The sequence below is a fragment of the Fusarium poae genome, chromosome 1 (genome assembly GCF_019609905.1).
Source record: "Fusarium poae strain DAOMC 252244 chromosome 1, whole genome shotgun sequence".
NCBI lineage: Eukaryota > Fungi > Ascomycota > Sordariomycetes > Hypocreales > Nectriaceae > Fusarium > Fusarium poae.
This window is the reverse complement of record NC_058399.1, coordinates 9,546,155-9,564,746: the sequence shown is the minus strand read 5'-3', so window position 1 is coordinate 9,564,746 and position 18,592 is coordinate 9,546,155. Positions and strand designations below refer to the sequence as shown.

Sequence of the window (18,592 nt, the reverse complement as noted above, 5' to 3'; positions counted from 1 at the left end):
CTTATCTCTCTTCTTGAGAAAGCCAATATAGCCCAAGAAATGTTGAAGCCCCTTGGAAATTTCTATTTTGGAAAAGAAAAGAAAAACCCTTTCTCAGGTCTAAGTTTTAAGAAAACCCAGTCAACCCATATAAGTGCTGTATATGCATACAGACAACACTTTGTAGAACTCACTCGAACCTAAGGATATGGCCAATAATGAAAAGCTTGATGGTTTACCCCAGACTTCAGCCCTGAGCTGCGTTTCATCAAGTAGGAAAGCAAAAATGTCACTTTTCCTCGGATCGGATCGGCTTTCCAAACTCGTATCGTATGTACCATAGCCTCTCTTCCGAACCGAGCTACCTATTGAAGCTTACACTACACCTCAGCCATGTCAGCCAGCCAACTCAACTTCCTTGCTTTGCCCAGCGTCTATTAATAGCACCGATGTATCTGAACTCTATCCAACTTACAGTCAGAAAGTCGAATCACAAGAATGGAAATTGCAACCAGTATCGTCATGAACTGCCCACTACAGATTTACTAGATATAAACAAAACCATTGTTATGTGTTACTGTCCAGTTGCTTCCGATGCCGCTTTTTCGTTTCCGTCGATTCGTTTCTCATCAGCCCAAGTTAAAAATCCTATTCCTCCCAGTCTTGCCCATGTTGTCTTAGTCCAATGACAGTAAATATGCTCTCCCTTGCCCTCATACAAATCCCTTCCCGGCCAATTCAATAGCCATGTCTACGCGTCTGCGAAGGCTATTTATCCATCTTCTACATGCCCTCCATAATGTTGAATATACTATCCGCCGTCTCCACCTCCAACGTCGGTTATGCCGCTTACATCGCTCCCGTTTGCTGAGCCGGCATCTCTACATCGCCGACGCAGCCATGGTGTCAATGGTTGGCTTGGCCAATCGCGACGCTTGTTCATCCTCTCCGCTGCCGTCTGGTGAGTCTTGCAGCGCCACGTTGCCCTGGATACGTCGTTTGGCAGTTCTCTTCTCGTCTTCCGTGATGTTCTCTGCGTTCTTTCGCATGTCGGGAGTCCACTGTGGCTCACTAGGCGTGTGACCAACAGACATGCCTACTCGGACCTGTTTGATACGTTAGCTACTGACTTCTTCACCTCATGCTATATTCGCGACCTACCAGAGTTTCAAGTGCATCGTTACCATTGTCGACAAGATCATCATCAAATACCATTCTTCCAGGCTCAAACAGCAACAAGATGGTGCTGCCGCCGAACTTGAAGTATCCAAGCTCCTCTGCACGTTGAACCTTGTCGCCCTCGTTGCGGGTGATGACAGTGCTGCCCACCATCATAGCACCCACGCAGATGACCATGACACGGCCGTGGCACTCGCTGTCAATGGGCACAAGGACTCTCACGTTCTCTCCATACACATCGAGAGCTGATCGGATGGCCATAGGATTAACTGTGTAGTACTCACCCTCGATCGTCTTAGGCTTGCCCATGACACCATCAACGGGGATATGGAAGCGATGGTAGTCCTGTGGGGCAAGTCGGAAGATACCCAGCGCTCCACCTTCAAATCGGGATACATCTTCGGGATAGGCGTCTCCCAAGAGCCTCTTCATGTTGAACTCACGACCCTTGACCCAAATCTTAGTAGCGGTTGAGATGGAGTTAAAGACGACACTGCGGCAATCGGCCGGTGATACGATGATATGGGGGTTGTGCGGTGCTGAGCAAGGACGAGCGCCGGGCTTTAGAGCACGGTAAAAGAATTCATTAAAGTTGTTGAACTCTTCCAGTGGTAGCAAAACCTCTGACATATCAAGACCATGGAAAGCGATGAACTTCTCAATCTCGTCCTTGGACGCAGGGTCATCGAACTTCTTGCCCTGCTTAACGCTGAGGTTTTTAAGCAGCTTTCGGACTGGTTAACATGTTAGCGTTCGTCCCAAAGTTACCTTGCGATGTTTATCATTCTATACTTACTTCGTTTGTTCTCCATATCTCGAGATTTAAGACCCTTATAGAGAAGACGAATTCCCAGTCTGACATAGACACTCATCTTCTCTTCATTAATCTGTCCTGTGAGTCGGTCTTGGACAAGGATATTGGCCGAGTTTGCACCCAGCTTGTATCCACCGTAAGAAATCTTGGTGATGACTTTGGAATACCACTTGCGCTGAGCCTGGCTGGCGGTCACAAATCCACCCACCAGGACACTGTTGACCTGTCTCCAATCCTGGCTCGCGCAAGTTGCGATATGTGTGATGATATCAGCATCCTTGCGCTTGTTGAGCCGTGGTTGATGGCAGATGGGGCATTCCCGGATCTCGACGACATGTTCCTCACCACGGTCATCACCGCTGTCAGATTTGTCGAGAGGATCACCCTCTTCATCTGCAGGTGTCTTCAGCGTGGGGACATTGGAGGCTGGTGTTTGGGTTCCTGATGTTGTGCTCAGGTCCAAAACGCTAGGGTTCTCTGAACCACCATTGTTATTATTGTTGCCTGGGCGAGACACATGGAGCAGGTTCTTCATGTCCGGTACGAGATGCTTCAGTTTGTCTGCCGCAGTGGCTGAAGATCGTCTCTTACCCTCCAACTGGTCTTCCAAACAAATGACAGCTTCGTCCATTGTGAGCTCCCAATTCTCCTCATTGTCAGCGTCCCGGTGGGGAAATCTCGAAAAGAAGGTGTCGATGGTAGTTTCAGTAAGCGTGGAACCCAAAGCCTCAAGCATTGTCGTGAGTTCAATTCTGCTGATTCGGCCGCTTTCATCGGCATCATATTGCCGAAGCATGGCCCGCCAGAATTGCTGTCGCAGAGCATCATATGGCATGTACTTGGCACGGAGGTACAGAATAGGGTTGTGCTTCTTCTCCCACTTTTCAAGATCCTTCAGTTTGAGGGGCACTGTGTATTCGTGAAAGTCGCCATCTCCACCATCCGGAGCGGTTGAGTCCGGATCAGCACCTGTGTTGGCAAGGGCATCCGATGGCGCCAGCATGTTAGAGTTGGGCGCGGATGTAGGTGCTGGGGTCGGAACTGCGGTTGTTGTGCTGCCACTGGATGCGTGCTTGCTCAGTGGTGGGCGAATCATCTTGCTGATGCTTGAAGACGAGTTGGAGCGCGACATGGCGAGCTTCTTGAATCGTGATCGGGAAGGAAGCGCTTCGGCCTGCGCAGGCACCTTGAGGTCGTATAGTCCAGTTTCAGGGTTGGCTTTGGGGGATCTCTCAAGCAATTCATGTAGGGGTAAACTGCAAGAAGCAATAAAATCGTTTCCGGAGTACTTGTCATGATCGATGACGGTGAAAGAGAACGAGTACTTCTGCTCGTGGCTCTGAATTTGGAACAACATCTTCTCATTAAAGACAGGGTTGAGGTTGTGGCGAATGCGGCGAGTGCGATAGGTCTTCTTGCCGAGGGATGCAACAACAAACGGATCCATGTCGAAGCTTGTGCGTGTTAGATTGGACTCGGGAGGCAGGTCTGTAATCTTGACTACTTCAAGGTAGATGACACCGACTGTGTCGAAACCGTTGCTGGCAAATGCGTAAGGATTGTTGCGTCTCCTCTTCTTCAGTCCTCGGATTCTAAGTCGGCGCTTGCGCTTGGTAGGATCTTGATCTTGATCGTCTCCCGAATCTGAGTCGCTCGAATCAGAATCATCCTCATCGAATTCGTCGTCGTCACTGGGACTGTCTAGGGCATTGGCGGACTGGGGAGCCGCATTGGGGCCCAGGTTAGGCGTCATTGAGGGCGTGACGTTGCGAGAACCAGCGGGAGCAGTGCCCACGAGGGCTTGAAACTTTTCAAGGATCTCCTGTGATGTGGCTGATGGGTTTGCCGAGTCGAAGAGGGAGAACTGCAGCTGGACCTCTCCAGAGACAACACTCGTCTTTTTACCGGGACGCTTGCTCTTGAGGCGATACCAGGTCGGCTCTTGTTCCACCTTGCCGTTGTTGAAGATCTCTTCGAGAGCGAGATCGAATTCGCCCATGTAGTCTTTTCCGAATCGATCCTTGTCCCAGCAAATCACATCTAGAAGAAGGTTTTGGACGGAAATGAGAGGGATTTCTTCGGAAACGTTCCATTCTGGGTTGAGTGTTTTGGGAACATCGTTGGTTACGATTCGAGATTCGCCGGAAGAAACAATGATGTACTAGAGAGGCTACTGTCAGCATTTTGTGAAGACGGCATTGAAAGAGGGGAGCTCACAGGATCGGATGTGCCGCTGCGATCTTTGGCCGCAAGGTCTTTTCCCTGGTGGAAAGTTAGCAATTATTCCCGATTTGAGTTTTGTTCTGGAGTCGGCTTTATGTCCTGGACAATGCATGACGACAACCTCGATTGGCAACGAAGCCAGACAGTGACCAAAATTTGGGTTGGGTTTCGCGTGTTGCGGCGGCGGCGACATGGCATAAGCACAGTTACATACTCTTATAATCCAAACTCTCAAAGCCAGACCATTTCCAGCATCCCTGGAAGGGCTCGTGCTGTCATTCTTTGATCTCATGGGGGGACTTTTGCTGCGATTTTTTTTGGTGTTTCCGTTGTTGACGGAGATTGTTGCGGAGGAGGAGGAAGAAGATCGAGAAGATGATTTGAGTCTTGTTGGGATGATGCGCACCATGACGGCAGAAAAGGCCTTGGCTGGGCCTGCAGCGTACAGTAGTGGGTGGGCAGCTGGAGCTCCCCCGTCGGGTTACAGGCAATAGATCGATCGACAGCGGGGTTACTGCGCTGGTGGCCCTGAAAAGCAGCCCCCGTCGGACTTGCAGGTGGGTGGGTGTGGTGTCTCAGGCTCGGCCTCAGCTCAGGCTGATTTCCTTTCCAGGTGATGACGTTCACCAAATGCCCTGTAATCTGTTACAGAAAATGTACCTTAGTAGGTAGGTCGTTCCTCCAAGGCGGTGCCAAGAATCGAGTGATGAGATTGGTGGGAAGTGACGTAGCGATCAATACCAGGCCAGGCACAGATTATGAATAAATACCTACCCAATATCCGCGAGCTCTATCTTGGGAAGCATACAATAATCTTCCCTCAGTAATAAACTCAAGCTGAAAGTTATTTTCGCTTGTGTTTGTGTTGGTTCAAACTGGGTTTATTATTCGCGTCGTCTTATTCGTTCCGGGAAAAGCGTAATCCAGCTCTAGATTGTTCGCATGGATGAAACTCCCTTTTCGGCCCCTTTTTCAATGCGGCTGTATAAGTGGCCGTGTCGTACTCGTGGTCCCTTGTTTGAATATCGAAATGCGGAAGGGTACTCTCGCTCGTACTTTTGTTTCCCTTGCTACCCGATGATAGATTGTGATTGCACTGCCCGTATCGAACCGAATCGAATCGTATACCAAATTGGTTTGCTCCTTTGTCGAGTGACGACAGGCCAAGCCACGGCCAAGCCTCGTTATCGATGTCAGCGCGCGTGGGTGGGACGAGGAACGCGCAAAGTTCCTTGAAAGAGCTGACTCAAGTCGTCGTCAAAAGTATAATAGTCGATCGTTCAGATAGTCAAAGATGAGGGAGTTGTCGACTAGGAAGGTATCGGTAGTGGTGAGATCGAGCTCGTTCGTCAGAGGAGTAGAAAGAGTATAAGAAGGTAGTAACAGAATTGCGATTCAAATTAAATACAACTCGGTTATAGGCGAGACGAGACGAGACCAGAGGTTGAATTAAACAAAAATGGGGGGGTTAGAGACTCAGGAGTAACCATGATACTAATTTGAGCAACAGGCTATGGAGTAAACAAATGGGTTAATCTCGTCTTTATGTCTCGCATAATAATGATAATAATACCTAGGTACGTATGTAAGGTCAAGGGAGAGAGAAAAAAAGAAACAGGACGGAACGGCAAGAGCAAAAAAGGAAACCGCCCTTGTTTTATTTGCGAGTATAAGACAAGGTGGTAAGTGACAGCGTTTATTATTAGATAGACAGGGCAGGCAGAGATACAATAATCTTACTCCCAGCCTTGGACATGGCTCTTGTTCCTTCTTGCTTCTTCTTCCTTTGCCTTGACCTCTCTCTACCTCCCTTGGTAGGTATACTTCAGCCCAACCCAGGCGAGACCAGACCCAGACCAGACTAACTTAGAGCCCGTGAATTAGTAGCTTGTTGGGGCGTATCTTCCCGTGCCGATTTGGCCGTAACTGACTAGGGGACTGACTGTCACTGGACACGTATTTTGGACTATGGATCCGTCCGCCGTCTACAGAGACAGCTATACCCAACTGGACATCCAACAAGTACCTACTTTACCTTTTATTCTTTCTTTGTCTTCTTATTCAGCACGAGGAGAAAATACCTCTCGTGTTTTTTACTCTTATTTAGCCTGACCGAAAGGAATCGAATTATCTTCTTCCGTTCTTGTTTAGCCTCATACGACGTTAGACTGACTATCAAGTATTTGTTGGCTTCGAGTCTAGTCACTTTTCGCCCAGTACCTCGCCCTAGGCCTACATATATGCCTCGTCTTCAAGTTCATCGTATTACACTGGACTCAAGTTCGTTCCCCTCTATTGGATCGTCCCCTCCACAACAGGCAACTCCTCCTGGCCCTTGACTTCTTGGCCTTGTTCTTTTGGCCCCCATGGTGCCGATTGTCCGGGAACCTGCCAGATCGGAAGTCTTGGTTTATATCATTTGTCTATCTAGGACTATCTGACGAGAGGCATCCAGTGTTGAAATCGTCGATTCAACCGAGGTTTATTACATGTACTGTACAGATACAGTACTTCTAGCTCTCAAGTAAGACGAGGTAAGCCAACGATGGAAGAAGCATGATTTTCCATCACCGTTCCCACACGGGCATGCGACAAGGACATGGTGGTTGGTGTCTATATTAGTTAGCAGACCGATGGCTAATTTTCTGTTGTTTTTCTGTCACCGCTTTTCTTTTGGCTATATCAATCATCATGCCTTTTGCATGTGATCAACTAGACTACACCCTTATGAACCCTGCACTACGCTCACTCACTTGAACATACCAACTCTCTTCTCTACGAAACTCTATTACTCTGCTTTATTGTCCCTTCGCAATTGACACGTATATCCATTCTCCAAGTCAAATTAGTCTTTTAACCGACATTTTGCTTGCTGTATCGATAAAAGTATGACAGCTCATTTCGATGTCACTGGAATGCGCCCAAAAATAATCCTCATTTAAGACTGATTGGACCCTTGTCTCTGTTTTTCTCTTTTTCCTCTGGGCGTGTCTCGAGCTGAGACGAAGCCAGGAGCCACAAGCCACTTAACTTTAGCTCTCTTGCCATCCCCTATTTCCCCATCCGAGCTCTTCTTTCCAAGAGGAGCTGATATGGTCTGGTTTGATCTAGTTACGACCAAAACGAACAGAAATAAGAATAGATATTCGTCTCCCGTTGAGTCCGCATTAAACGCCCGAGACTTCCGAAACCACAGTAACAAAACATTATCACTGGGTTAATAGTTCATTTGATTTCAGCAATTCCATGTCTCATCTTGTCTTTCTCTGAGACATTCTCAACAGTTTTATTTCACATCTATGCACGATCTTATCAAATGTGGGTGTAAATAACATAAACAACAGCCAATACATCCGTGTACGCAACGCTTTGCAATGTTATGCTACCAATACACTGATGTCTGCACCCGAGGCAAAATACTGTCCTCCAGAATCAACACCCTACTCCATGACATGTGCGCCCGCTCTGTTTTTCCCTATTGTTTTGGCCGCCAAACTCCAGTCGCTATGCGGTCTCTATCACGTCAATGCTAAAATGCGCCCAGCCCAGCCCAATTCGGCCGCAAACAATACCCCATCTTCGCAAGCTAGCTTAACAGTTCCCAGTAATTTCCTCCTCTAGTCGTATCAGCACGTTTATGGCATCGGAAAAAAGAATGTTCCCTCCTCCCAGACACTCGGTCGACAGCGTCTGCCTCACAAGACCGACAACCCCTCGAGCCCCGTTGCGGCCACTTTGCATTTGTACCTCAGATGGCTCTTGAGATGCAACCCTTAGAATCCATTCCTTAGTAGCTTCTTTTGTCACGCCTTTTCTAGGTTTGTCTTGCTCCTCTGCTGTACCGAAAGCCCAACAGATTAAAGCGCAGACATACATGCCCCAATAATCTGATATGTCGGACAGGGGTATTGTCTTTGTCTGGCAACCCTCCCCTCTGTTACATTCTACCTGGCTGGGCGAGGTCTGCACGTCAAAGAAGATCTTCAACGCCCGCGCAGCAAATACTGTTGCTATTGAAGCCGTGCCTGAAATTCTCCATTTTTCAAGAAGCTTCTGGTGTTCCGTAAACAAGTTCGAGTCAGTCAGTTTCTTGTTAAACACCCAGCTCTTGCCAGATACTGATAACAGATAATAGAGGGGTGTGTGGTGCAATGCCAGATATGTGCTGGCAATAGCTGACTCGGGAAAAATCTTTGAAATGGGAAACATATTCAACTGAAAATTTGTTGCCTCTTCCACGAAACTAATTTGTGGTGGGCTCTGACGCCGTGGAAGGAATAATGAGTACGCGGCAAGTAAAACTGCCGCATCAAAAGCTGGGCCAGATGCTATATCAGAAGCAGATAGTGTCCCCATGTTTGTGTTAGAAATAGTTTTGGGGGCTCTTCTCGTCTGTAATTTTGACCATGATTGAGGGTCTCGGGCTTCCCAGGCCTTTGTCGTTGTAGCTGTAAGCGGGATTGGGAGACTGCTCGGGGAAGAGTAATCTAAACCAATGACAGAAGTGCATTGGCGTTCGTGATACCAAGAGCTATGTACATCGAGCAGGAAGCAGGCTGCCAACAACCGTCGTCTTGATTCTGTGGCAATCCATGCTCTCCAAGCTTGGCGTCCGTCTCTGATGGAGGGACGAGAAGCAGAAGTGAGTTGATCACCAATGACCTAGCGGAAGTTGAGCTGAGTATTCGCATGTAGGTAGTTGATAAGAAAGAAAAAAAAAGGTGTAAAGAAAGAGAAAAGAATAAAAAAGACACATATAAAAAGAAGGACTATAACATGCAGAAAAATAGAGAAAGTGGTATCATGAGAGAATATAGAAAGAAAGATTTAAAGAAGAAGAAGAAGAAGAAGAAGAAGAGACTTAAGAATAACTAACCCTGTTATAGAGTGATGTCTACCGAGCAGAGGGTTGATGCGAATGTGACTTTCTACCGCGGAAGCGTGCGTAGTACTCGCATAGTGCAATGGTTTGCTGGACTGGTATTGACCACTCTTCAACGTGTGTAAACTAAGTGTATCAGCACCGGCCGATTGTTGCCTGGGCGAGTCTTTGTTCTCTCAACTCACCACTTTGGACTTTTGCCAGGCATAGGCATGAAGCTCGGCCCCTTTCATGCGGTCATCTGCGTTGGGGATAAATTGTGTTGCCAATGCAGCCATGGCACATTGCAGCACATGTATATGCTCTATTTCTTCCTCGGGGACGTCTTGGAATGTGTGCTTATGAACAATAGGCTTTTGGGGGTGGACTTGGTTCCAATAGACCTCAAGATACCTTGGAATTGCTTCACTCGCAGCAGACGAAAGAGCAAGCGGCATCAGGTCTTGGGTGCTTAACAAGCCATTTCCTCCTGAAGTCCCAGAGCTGCAGCTGGCCATATCGAAAGCCCCGCTTGAAGTTCGTAGCGATGGAACAGCTAACAAGGTCTCAGATTGAGGAACAGCCAATGAAGGGGACACGCTACGAACTGTAGAAGAAGGAATTTGATCGACAGTACTGAAAGTAGTGTCTTCGGAATATCCAGGTAAAGGGAGGCTCATGCTAAAGACAGGAGTGTAGACCTCTGGTGGTGTATATGTATATGAGCCAGGATATGTGGCATGGTCAATACTCGTGCCTGATATATCGTTCGGAGTGCTCTGGTAAGCCGATACTGGGGCCATCCAAGGTTCGTTCGTAGCCGGTGCGGAGAACTGGTGAGCTCTCGTGTTATTCGGAGGAGTTGAGAAGGCGCTTGTTGATGCAGAACTACCTTGCCAGTGCAGGTCCGGAGTTGTACTTTCTGGCAGAGTTGGCAATATTGGTTGTTCAGGATTGTTCGGCATGAAACTATTATATGGTAGATCAGGGCCTAGCACGTGAATGTCTGTGTAACCACCTTGTCTGTTTATAGGAGGCTCTGTCTTGAAGTTGTGGTTTAAGTTGGGGGTAGGAGCCATTGGTGGCCAAGCTCCAGGGATATTGGAGTTGTTCACAGGAGCCAATGTTCGATGGTCGTTGTAAGTGATAGGCTTCGGTCGTGTAGTTTGCGCAGGGGACAGTACATGTGTCTTTGAACTGCTTTGGGTAGAAGGGCGCTCCGATTCGATAATATCCATGGCATCTTGATCACTGTTCTTTGTTAATATTGAGAAAGTTGTAATACAATATGCTAAACCTACTGTCTCTGAACATGCCGATCAAGAAGGTCTTTGCGGTGGAACCTCTTGTTACAACCACGGATATGGCAATACAAATCAGGGGGTGAATGGCTGAGTTGATGCCGTCTGGTTCACAACTGTTAGAAATGTCCATCAAGATCGGATGAGGAACGAACCTCAAGTGTTCTGCTCTAGAGAAGGTCTGGCTGGATTAGAAAGCCGTGGTTACAGATTGGGAAAAGATATTTACCTTCGGACACTGATCGCAATTATGAACCAGTACGCCTTTCTTTGCTTTGCTAATCTTTCTGGTAATTGGAGTCAACCTGACATGCGACTCGCCGCTCGCTGTGGCAGGAAAGGGTCTCATTGGGGTGTTTGACGATGAAGCATGCTGGGCAGGAGCATACGATGTTTCGTTTGAGTCAATGCTCATGTTGCTGCGGCGGCGTCGGCTATTCATGTTGAGATCGGTTGTTGTTGTCGGTGATGAGTGATCAATAACAGAAGACGACTTGGATGATCCTGATGGGTCATGAGGGTTATTATGAGAAGAGGAGTGTGTCTGATGGTTCAAGGATGTAGCATAGCTGTGGACAGAGGGTGATCTTGAAGTCAGGTTAGTGGAACGGCTCTCGGATTGTGGATTGACAGGCTCGTCCTCAGTATTCATGATATTCTTGAGACTTGCCATGGCCCGTAGTTGATAAATAGAAGCACGAATTAAAAAAGGCAATGAGTCCGGAGAATTATTGTAGGTCAAGCCAAACTTAGTAAGACACAGCCCCCAAGATGCGGATGAGCAGTTCCCGGCAGACAGAAGGCTTTAGGCTCATGTAATGAAGGTGGGCGATGAGGGTATAGAGCAGCAAGTGGGAGTAATAGTGGGGGAGTTGACGTAGAATTTCATCAAGATCAGTAGATGAAGGAAGGGTATGGACGGCTAAGGCTGGGGACACAACGTAGGCGATGCTAGGCTCGAGCGATGAGCAGGGATGTATGTGGATGCGAGGACGGGGCTCGGTGTAAGTGAGATATTTACTCTGATACTAAGATAGGGACCAAGAGAGGCATTGCTAGTTGAATCTGAGCATGGTTAGTTGAGAAAGGGATAGAGATGGAGTTGCAGGGGAGGGTTCAAGTGATTGACCCGAGATTGAGGACAACCCTGCGAGCTGAGCATGGGGCGCAGGGCCCTGATGCATGGGTGGACAAGATTAGATGTTCTGTGAAGTCATCCAGTAAACGATGGCTGATGCAAGGCACTCGAGGGTCTGGGGATGCTGTAGCGAGCATGGATGGAATGGCCTCGAGACCAAACCCGAATGGCCATGCAGTCCGTCCATTGTTTAGTTTAGTTTGGTTTATCTGCCCATGTGCCACCCTTTCACATTGACCCTTGTCGCATGCTTGCCGCTCCCTGTTCGTCGAGATGTGATGCGACAAGTGGCGGGACGGGGCCGCAAGCGCCATCTAAGCCTTCAAGGAACGGTACCTGATCAAGCGACTAGCGCCCAGGCTTGGTGCAGTGCAGTACCAAACGAGAGTATCAATGTCAGCTATAAGACATTCCCGACCGATCCGATATTCTACGGGCAGACAAGTCGCGCTTATACAGCTGCCCAATGTCTTGTGAGGAGAGACACGATGGCGGCGACGATCAGTAAGAAAGAGTTGTGCCGGCAACAAAGGTGCAACTAAAGCTCAAGCAAGCATTGTAAGCAAGGAAGCAACCAAGGGGCGTAGCTACTGAAACATCTTTACATGCCTCGGAGCTAGGGTGTCTATGTATTTCTCGTCCTGTATGTACCACAGAGTAGGGTTTTTGGAGCTTGATCGGTTGGTGGTTTGTTTGTTGCAAGGGGCACTGAGACAGTGTGGGCACGAGCATGAGCGGGTAAGGCGTCAAGGCGCCTGTTGGTGGCTGTTTTAGAAGCGATCGTGACAACGGCCCATCCCAATACTCGACAGGGATTGATGATAGAGGAGTGGAACAGATCCAATACAAAGAGGCTGAGTATTAAACTTGGATTGTACCTAGGTACCTACCTAGAGTGCAGGAACGGCGGCCGACTGGGCTGTCCCCCTTGCCTGTTTTGTACTTGCACTTGCATCGCTGACAGGTACCAACTCATAGTACCTGCCATGTCGCACATACTAGCCTTCCCTGAAGCTGACATGATAGTACCTGCTATCAATAGCGATGGGTGAAAATAACATGCCGACCAAATAAGCAGGCCATGCAATGTATTGTCAAGCTGAATTAACATTTGGTGTTGAGTACCTACTAAGGTTTCCTAGTGCCTAGTGTTGGTATAATATTGTTTTGTTCGGTTGTGACTTGGGTTCTCTTATTCCTTGCTGAACCACGTTTATTTCCAGGCTCCCCGGTCCAACCTTACAAGTGCTTATCCAGTGGGTTACTGGCAATTAGCTCTATCCCACCCATGGAGCCTGAGGGTATGGGTCAGTTTCTTGGCCCGAGAATCATCTCAACTGTGAGCCATGGCACAGTTTACAGAATGTGCTCCATTCCCAGGTAATTGGCTTCCTTCTTCCTTATTCATCTTAGTTAATTGAAATCTATACTGGATCCGTTCTCCTGGTAGCGCCAATTTGAATCCCTGTCTTGTTTGTACAAGGGTGCTATTAGCCCAGCCCTGTCGGGCGCTAGAGCAACCAAGTAGAAATCCCTTAGGGGACACACCAGGACTCAGCCACGTGAAGGCTTATTGGTTGGTATTTCATGATGACCTGACATGACCTATTTTTATATATGGGATACAGGAGCTGCGCCTGTCAAACCCTTGTCTGTAACTCTGTTTGCTTGCAGTGCGATGAGATGAGAGCCAGGGAAGTATCTGAGGGGAGTTTGAATGATCGACAGCTTACTGAATTAATTTATTTAAGACGAGGCATTCTTTGATACATAACTTAGTCATACGATTCCGATAATGCCTTGTGTTTAAGTTCAACGTTCCTTTGAAAGATGAGTGATAGTATCTGCATCAACAAAGGTCAATGCTTCTCTAAAGAATTTAATGTCGCAAGCCGTTCAAAATAAAATATGCGGGGTCGGACCGTTCCCTTTGGTTGTTCCACCGTCTCCCCGCCTTTTGGCTGGAAATGGATAGACATGGCATGTCAGGCCAACACCATCACGACAGACGCGTTCAAGTCTTTCTAAATTAGGCTTGCATATTCTTTATGTGTTGTCCATCGCATTGGATCTAGTAGATCATGATCATGATCATGATCCTTCTCCTCATCCTCACATTCATGAGACCAAGATACTATCTATGTTGTAAGATTCGGCCCGCACGGAGAATATTCCTTCTTTCATGCCCTCCACGCGACCTGCGAAAGCACTGTAACCACATATCGCGTGCAAGAGCGGAAAGCCTCCGGCGCTTGGGATCCGACTATTTTTGTCTTTAGAGGCTCTTTCTGGCCAATGCGATATCAACAAGAAGCGGCTTGTCCAAATGCAGATCTTGGTTGAATGTTTATCTTGGTCCAGATGCCAAGCTCTTCGCTAGTATCCCGTCCCCATGCGTGAACTCACATCGTCACCAACATTGGCATTTTTACGACTAGCCTTTTCAGCACCGATGCACCTCTGATCTGATTCGCATGTGTTCCTTCCTGAGAAGGGTAGTAGATCTGCACGTCGGGAGTTGCTAACAATCTGGCTACCATTGCGTACCACTCACCTTTTGTTATTGCAATTCCTCCATACACCGCAACTTTGCTCGACCAGCGAATCATCTATTTCCAATTTTAATTTGAGTTCATATTCAATGAGATCTACCGGAGCTTGCGTCCTCTTTCGGACATATATACGAATATGATGTAGTTTGTTCGAGTCTTAGCGACAGTTATGTTTTACAACCAGGAACTCAAACATCAGATTCCACGAATACGATGGTACGCGCGATTTGTATCTTTACCCTTTCCAACATGTTGTAACTTTCTCCTTCTCGGTGATTTCTGTATTTGCTGTCGATGCACTGTCACATTCTCCTGCTGACTGTCTGGTCGCCAAATTTAGATATCCCTTTTGTTATTGCAAACCGGGCATGATAGCTATCACGTATGAGGGGTGCTGTTCCAACGAAACGTTACTTCAGATAAGCATTCACTTCCATACTAAAATACTCTGAACGCTGAACATGTGACATAGCCGCTTAATTAAACGGAAACTAAGCGCAATCGCCCCCATATCGTGGCATGCCGCGCTTGCGCCCTTCGGAAACTGGAGTACCCTGGAGGAATTTGATTTGGGCTCGGACTCGGGCGCATTAGAGCTTCCAGTTTCGATTAAGGGCTGGTGCAGTCCAGTTGGGTGGCCAGATGACGAGAGGTTGATCAAATCTGAGGTCAATTTTACCAATGTTTTTTTTTCCGCAGTTGACATTCAGAATATTGGTAGCCAGACCAGTACATTATGACATGAAACGCAATGTAGAATCATTGAATTCAAATAAGACATAATCTCTTCCAATTATTTCGCCCTCTGCTGCCCACGCAGTACTGGACAGAGAATTCTGGCTCAGCAGCGTGCTAACACGTCTCCATAGCCGCAAGAGTATTCAATACATAAACAGAAGCCGGAACGCCTTGTATACCGGCTTTTTATTAAAGCACATAGCCGAATACTGATTAAAGTAATAATCCAAAGCCCATTGCACAGAACACCTATCGTCTCTTTTACAGTGGCACTGCCTCCCCTTTGCCATCGGGACATGTTTTTATCCTGTCTCACATTTGTAGTTGAATGTACAAGGCTCCGTTTATAGCTTGGAGGAAGCCGCTGCAGTGGGGGTGTTTGATGATTCCTTTGGTGACTTGGCGTGGGCATCGCTCTCTTCAGACTCATCATCGCTGGGACCTCGGCTGCTATCAGCGACATTCACTCGGCTCTTGGTCATCTGTATAGTTGTTAGTCGACCCGAATCAAAGATGGCATGGTTTTCTTGTTACTCACCCATCCTCGAACACCACCAACAAGGCCGAGGGCGTATCCAGTGATAAACTCCTTGGGTGTACCAGAAGTACCTGGGGTCGTAGGTGAACGAAGTCCCTCGGCCGTGCCCGAACTGTTAAATCGGGCAGGGCTTTGAGGGCGGCTGACAGGCCAGAACTGCTTCAGCTCGCGGCCGAGTTCTTGGCCAGTAGTGGACCAGTTGTTTGTGATGTTCTCTCGCAGGTCCTGGACGTGACGTTTGAGGTCCAGTTCGTTCTTCTTGAGCCAGCTGACGTTAAGTTCCTGGCGGGACGTACCGCGCTTGAACTGTCTGGCAATGTACTTCTCGTAGTCGCGCACGATTCTACAGATATTAGAACAATCATCGAGCGAGGGTGGAACATCGGCTTACCTTGTAATGAGGCCAGTTGTGCTGACGCCCTCTGTACGCTGGGTAACAAGGAATTTGCCAGCGGCCTTGATGGGCTGGTAAATATCGTCGCCTTCGTCAGCACCGTAGGGAAGATCGTCGTGGGCAACGTAGTCGAGCTTGTTCGCGTCGAGGAACTCGGGAGTGACGACCCATGGGCAGTCTTCGATAACCTCATCAACCCATTTGCAGTGACGGAGAGTCTCGGCACGCTCAGCAGCAGACATGACAGTCAAACCCTTGCGCTTGTGTGTTTCATGATCGCCTGTGACGCCGACGACCAGCGTTGTGTCGGGGAAAGCTTTCTTGGCCTGCTCGAGTTGTCGCATGTGACTGGAAAGCTGTTAGTAAACACGATTCGATTGCGCAATTCGTACCACTCAATAGAGCAGAATGTAAGAGAACACATACCCCAAGTGGAAGAGATCGAAGACACCATCAGCGTAGACACGGACAGGTCGTCCAACAGGGGGAGGGTTGGTCTTGTAGCCACCAGCAGGATCTTGTAGGTTGCCAATGGGAGGAGGGGGCATAGCCTCAATTCTGCGTTGCTCCTCTTCATCGAGCTCCTTCAAAGATGGACGTCCTTTGCGACCAACTCGCTCAGCAATGTCGATGCTGGCTTCGGTGGTGTCGCTAGGCTCACCAGGGTCAATGGTGTGATCACGGTTCGAGCTAGAGCGCTGCCTCTTAGGAATTGGAGCTGAGCCGCGGGCGTGAAGACGTCCCGACTCAGCAGCAGTGGTATCACCCTCCTCGCCTGAAGCATCACGCGAGGATGTCTGGATACCATTCTCACCAAAGTCGTTTGTGGATTCGACGCGAAGCGAATTTCTCTTGCGCTTGCCGCCTTGAGATGATCCGGAGGGCGACGACATGGCTACGGCTGAAGATGAATGGAAATGACGCGGTTTCGGGCTTGGTTGGGGGTGGGACTGTCGGGTTGTGGGAGAGAAAGAAGGAGGAGAGGTCTTTATTAAGAAGAAGCGATGCCCCCAGTGTGTCTAGGTAGGTAGGTAAGGTCTGTCCTTAGGTACGTGCTGGGAAACAAGACGGGGGATGGAAATCAGTCGAGTCTTGTACAGCAACTTATTAACCTGGAGAAACGGTTACGGCTACCGAAGCAGTCCCACGTTGACGCGAAAAAAACCGGGTCTGGGATTTGAGTCTCGACCTTATGCCAGAGCTGATTGGGTTTGGGAAGGTGATGATCCCTGCAAAAATCTGGGGGGGTTTTAAAACTTGGCTCGCCTTACAGTAGAGCATGTAGCTTTTTTATACGGGACGAGGGATACGTATGGTTTGAGGATACCGTCATCGGGAGGCGAGATATGATGATTGATAAGAGGTCAGAAACAAGGAATGCAACAAAGCAGTCAACCAGAAAGATAAGTAGGAATTGGTCTTGAAGCCATCTGCACTGTACATAACCCCTTAGTTGTGTTGCCTGCCACGAATAACCTTTTTCTCGAAATGACAGACACAATCTAAATTAAAAAAGTGGTCCAACTCTTCGTGTCCAAAAGGAGAGCAATCTCAAAAGAGTTAATAGCGCAGCCGCATCGTATCGTAGTGTAACCCATCAGACTTCTGTATTTTGGGTAATTGCTCTCGTGACAATCTCTATGCTAGTTTCTTTCGTAATTGTGCTCAACATGAATTTTGAGCATCTCAATGTTGGTTTTTTGGCCAGAATTCGTTGCTTCAACTGCTCAATTTCCCCAGTTTTTGAAGACCCGTGGCGTCATCATTGCAACCCCCCCTTTCATCCTTCCTCTTTCTTTGAGTTCCATGAAAAGGGGAAGGAGAAGGAGAAGCTCATGGAAGGAGCAACCTCGAAATTGTGAGCTGCAAGTCACATGATGCTACACGTCCAAGTTCAATGCATTCACCATGTAAGCCGCGTCAAGTTGAATCATCGTCAATCAAGCTTCACACAATGATTGAACAAAAAGTGGATACGTGATGCTATCACCAACTCTGATATGATACCGAGCGGTTGACATCTTGGCAAAACGCACAAATCTCCAGCATTTTCTCTAATGCCCCGACTCGTACAGGCCTTTATGACTCCCATTCGACTTGGTCGATGCTTCTACCGTTGCACTAATCCATCATCACAAAGCTTAGACCCAAGTCTTCCCCAGATTAACAAACCCTTGAGATCGCAGCCAGGAATACAAGTTTAAGTATGCAAATGCGATTAGATGAACTGGCTCTGCTTCATTCACCCTTGCCGTTACTGACCTTTTCCCGCCGAATTCTTCACCTCCAGGGTCCAAAACATCTCATGTCTCAGGTCATGTCTCCTTATTCCTACCATAGGACCTGATCTCTTTATCCGAACGGGTACGTCTTTGCTTCGATTCTTAGATTTGATTGGTGGGTCACTGAATATATCTACCTGCCTAGGTACTGACTAAGGGACTGAGGCAATCGTTCACTACCTAACAATACTTTAGTACCTATTTATCTAGATAATCAAAGTTATCATAAACAAACTCCGATACTTCACTGTCCAAGTCTGCACCATGTCGGAAAGTTCTTCATCTACGGATATTACATGCACTCTAGGATCCAGTCACGCATAAAGGAGATTACTACTTGATCCTCATCTCCGTTTCCCCATTTCAGATGAAACCACTAACACCTTTGCTTGGCTTCTGCGCCTTCTTCCATATTACAAGCGACCTCCGGGTCACTTGTTCCCATTATGCAGTTGGCCTCAAAGGGAACTGGGATGCCCAACATCCCTAGCAATCTATCACCCATACGTTTTCGCAAACCCCACCAATCCAAGCGCATCTCGGTTATCAGACCCTTCGAATAGACTTAGGCCAAGGCTTCACTATATGCGACC

The 18,592-nt window shown here is 48.0% G+C and overlaps 5 protein-coding genes across 5 annotated transcripts; all 5 read right to left on the bottom strand.

Moving 5' to 3' along the window:
* Window positions 1-860: 860 nt before the first annotated feature.
* Window positions 861-4,604, bottom strand: FPOAC1_003089 (uncharacterized protein; the record flags this gene model as incomplete). The annotated part of the gene is made up of 5 exons (XM_044847661.1): window positions 861-1,085; window positions 1,141-1,892; window positions 1,955-4,133; window positions 4,190-4,234; window positions 4,410-4,604. 5 exons carry the CDS (start codon window positions 4,602-4,604, stop codon window positions 861-863), a joined length of 3,396 nt encoding a protein of 1,131 aa, XP_044713577.1.
* Window positions 4,605-7,786: 3,182 nt separating this feature from the next.
* Window positions 7,787-8,551, bottom strand: FPOAC1_003088 (uncharacterized protein; the record flags this gene model as incomplete). Its single annotated transcript, XM_044847660.1, has 1 exon — window positions 7,787-8,551. One exon carries the CDS (start codon window positions 8,549-8,551, stop codon window positions 7,787-7,789), a length of 765 nt encoding a protein of 254 aa, XP_044713576.1.
* Window positions 8,552-8,682: 131 nt separating this feature from the next.
* Window positions 8,683-9,291, bottom strand: FPOAC1_003087 (uncharacterized protein; the record flags this gene model as incomplete). Its single annotated transcript, XM_044847659.1, has 3 exons — window positions 8,683-8,857; window positions 9,072-9,203; window positions 9,263-9,291. The coding sequence occupies 3 exons, from the start codon at window positions 9,289-9,291 to the stop codon at window positions 8,683-8,685; spliced, it is 336 nt and encodes a 111-aa protein (XP_044713575.1).
* A 237-nt stretch (window positions 9,292-9,528) lies between these two features.
* Window positions 9,529-11,030, bottom strand: FPOAC1_003086 (uncharacterized protein; the record flags this gene model as incomplete). Its single annotated transcript, XM_044847658.1, has 5 exons — window positions 9,529-9,612; window positions 9,665-10,307; window positions 10,358-10,462; window positions 10,513-10,538; window positions 10,587-11,030. The coding sequence occupies 5 exons, from the start codon at window positions 11,028-11,030 to the stop codon at window positions 9,529-9,531; spliced, it is 1,302 nt and encodes a 433-aa protein (XP_044713574.1).
* A 4,099-nt stretch (window positions 11,031-15,129) lies between these two features.
* FPOAC1_003085 (uncharacterized protein) lies at window positions 15,130-16,610 on the bottom strand (the record flags this gene model as incomplete). The annotated part of the gene is made up of 4 exons (XM_044847657.1): window positions 15,130-15,267; window positions 15,324-15,666; window positions 15,715-16,065; window positions 16,144-16,610. The coding sequence occupies 4 exons, from the start codon at window positions 16,608-16,610 to the stop codon at window positions 15,130-15,132; spliced, it is 1,299 nt and encodes a 432-aa protein (XP_044713573.1).
* Window positions 16,611-18,592: the final 1,982 nt, after the last annotated feature.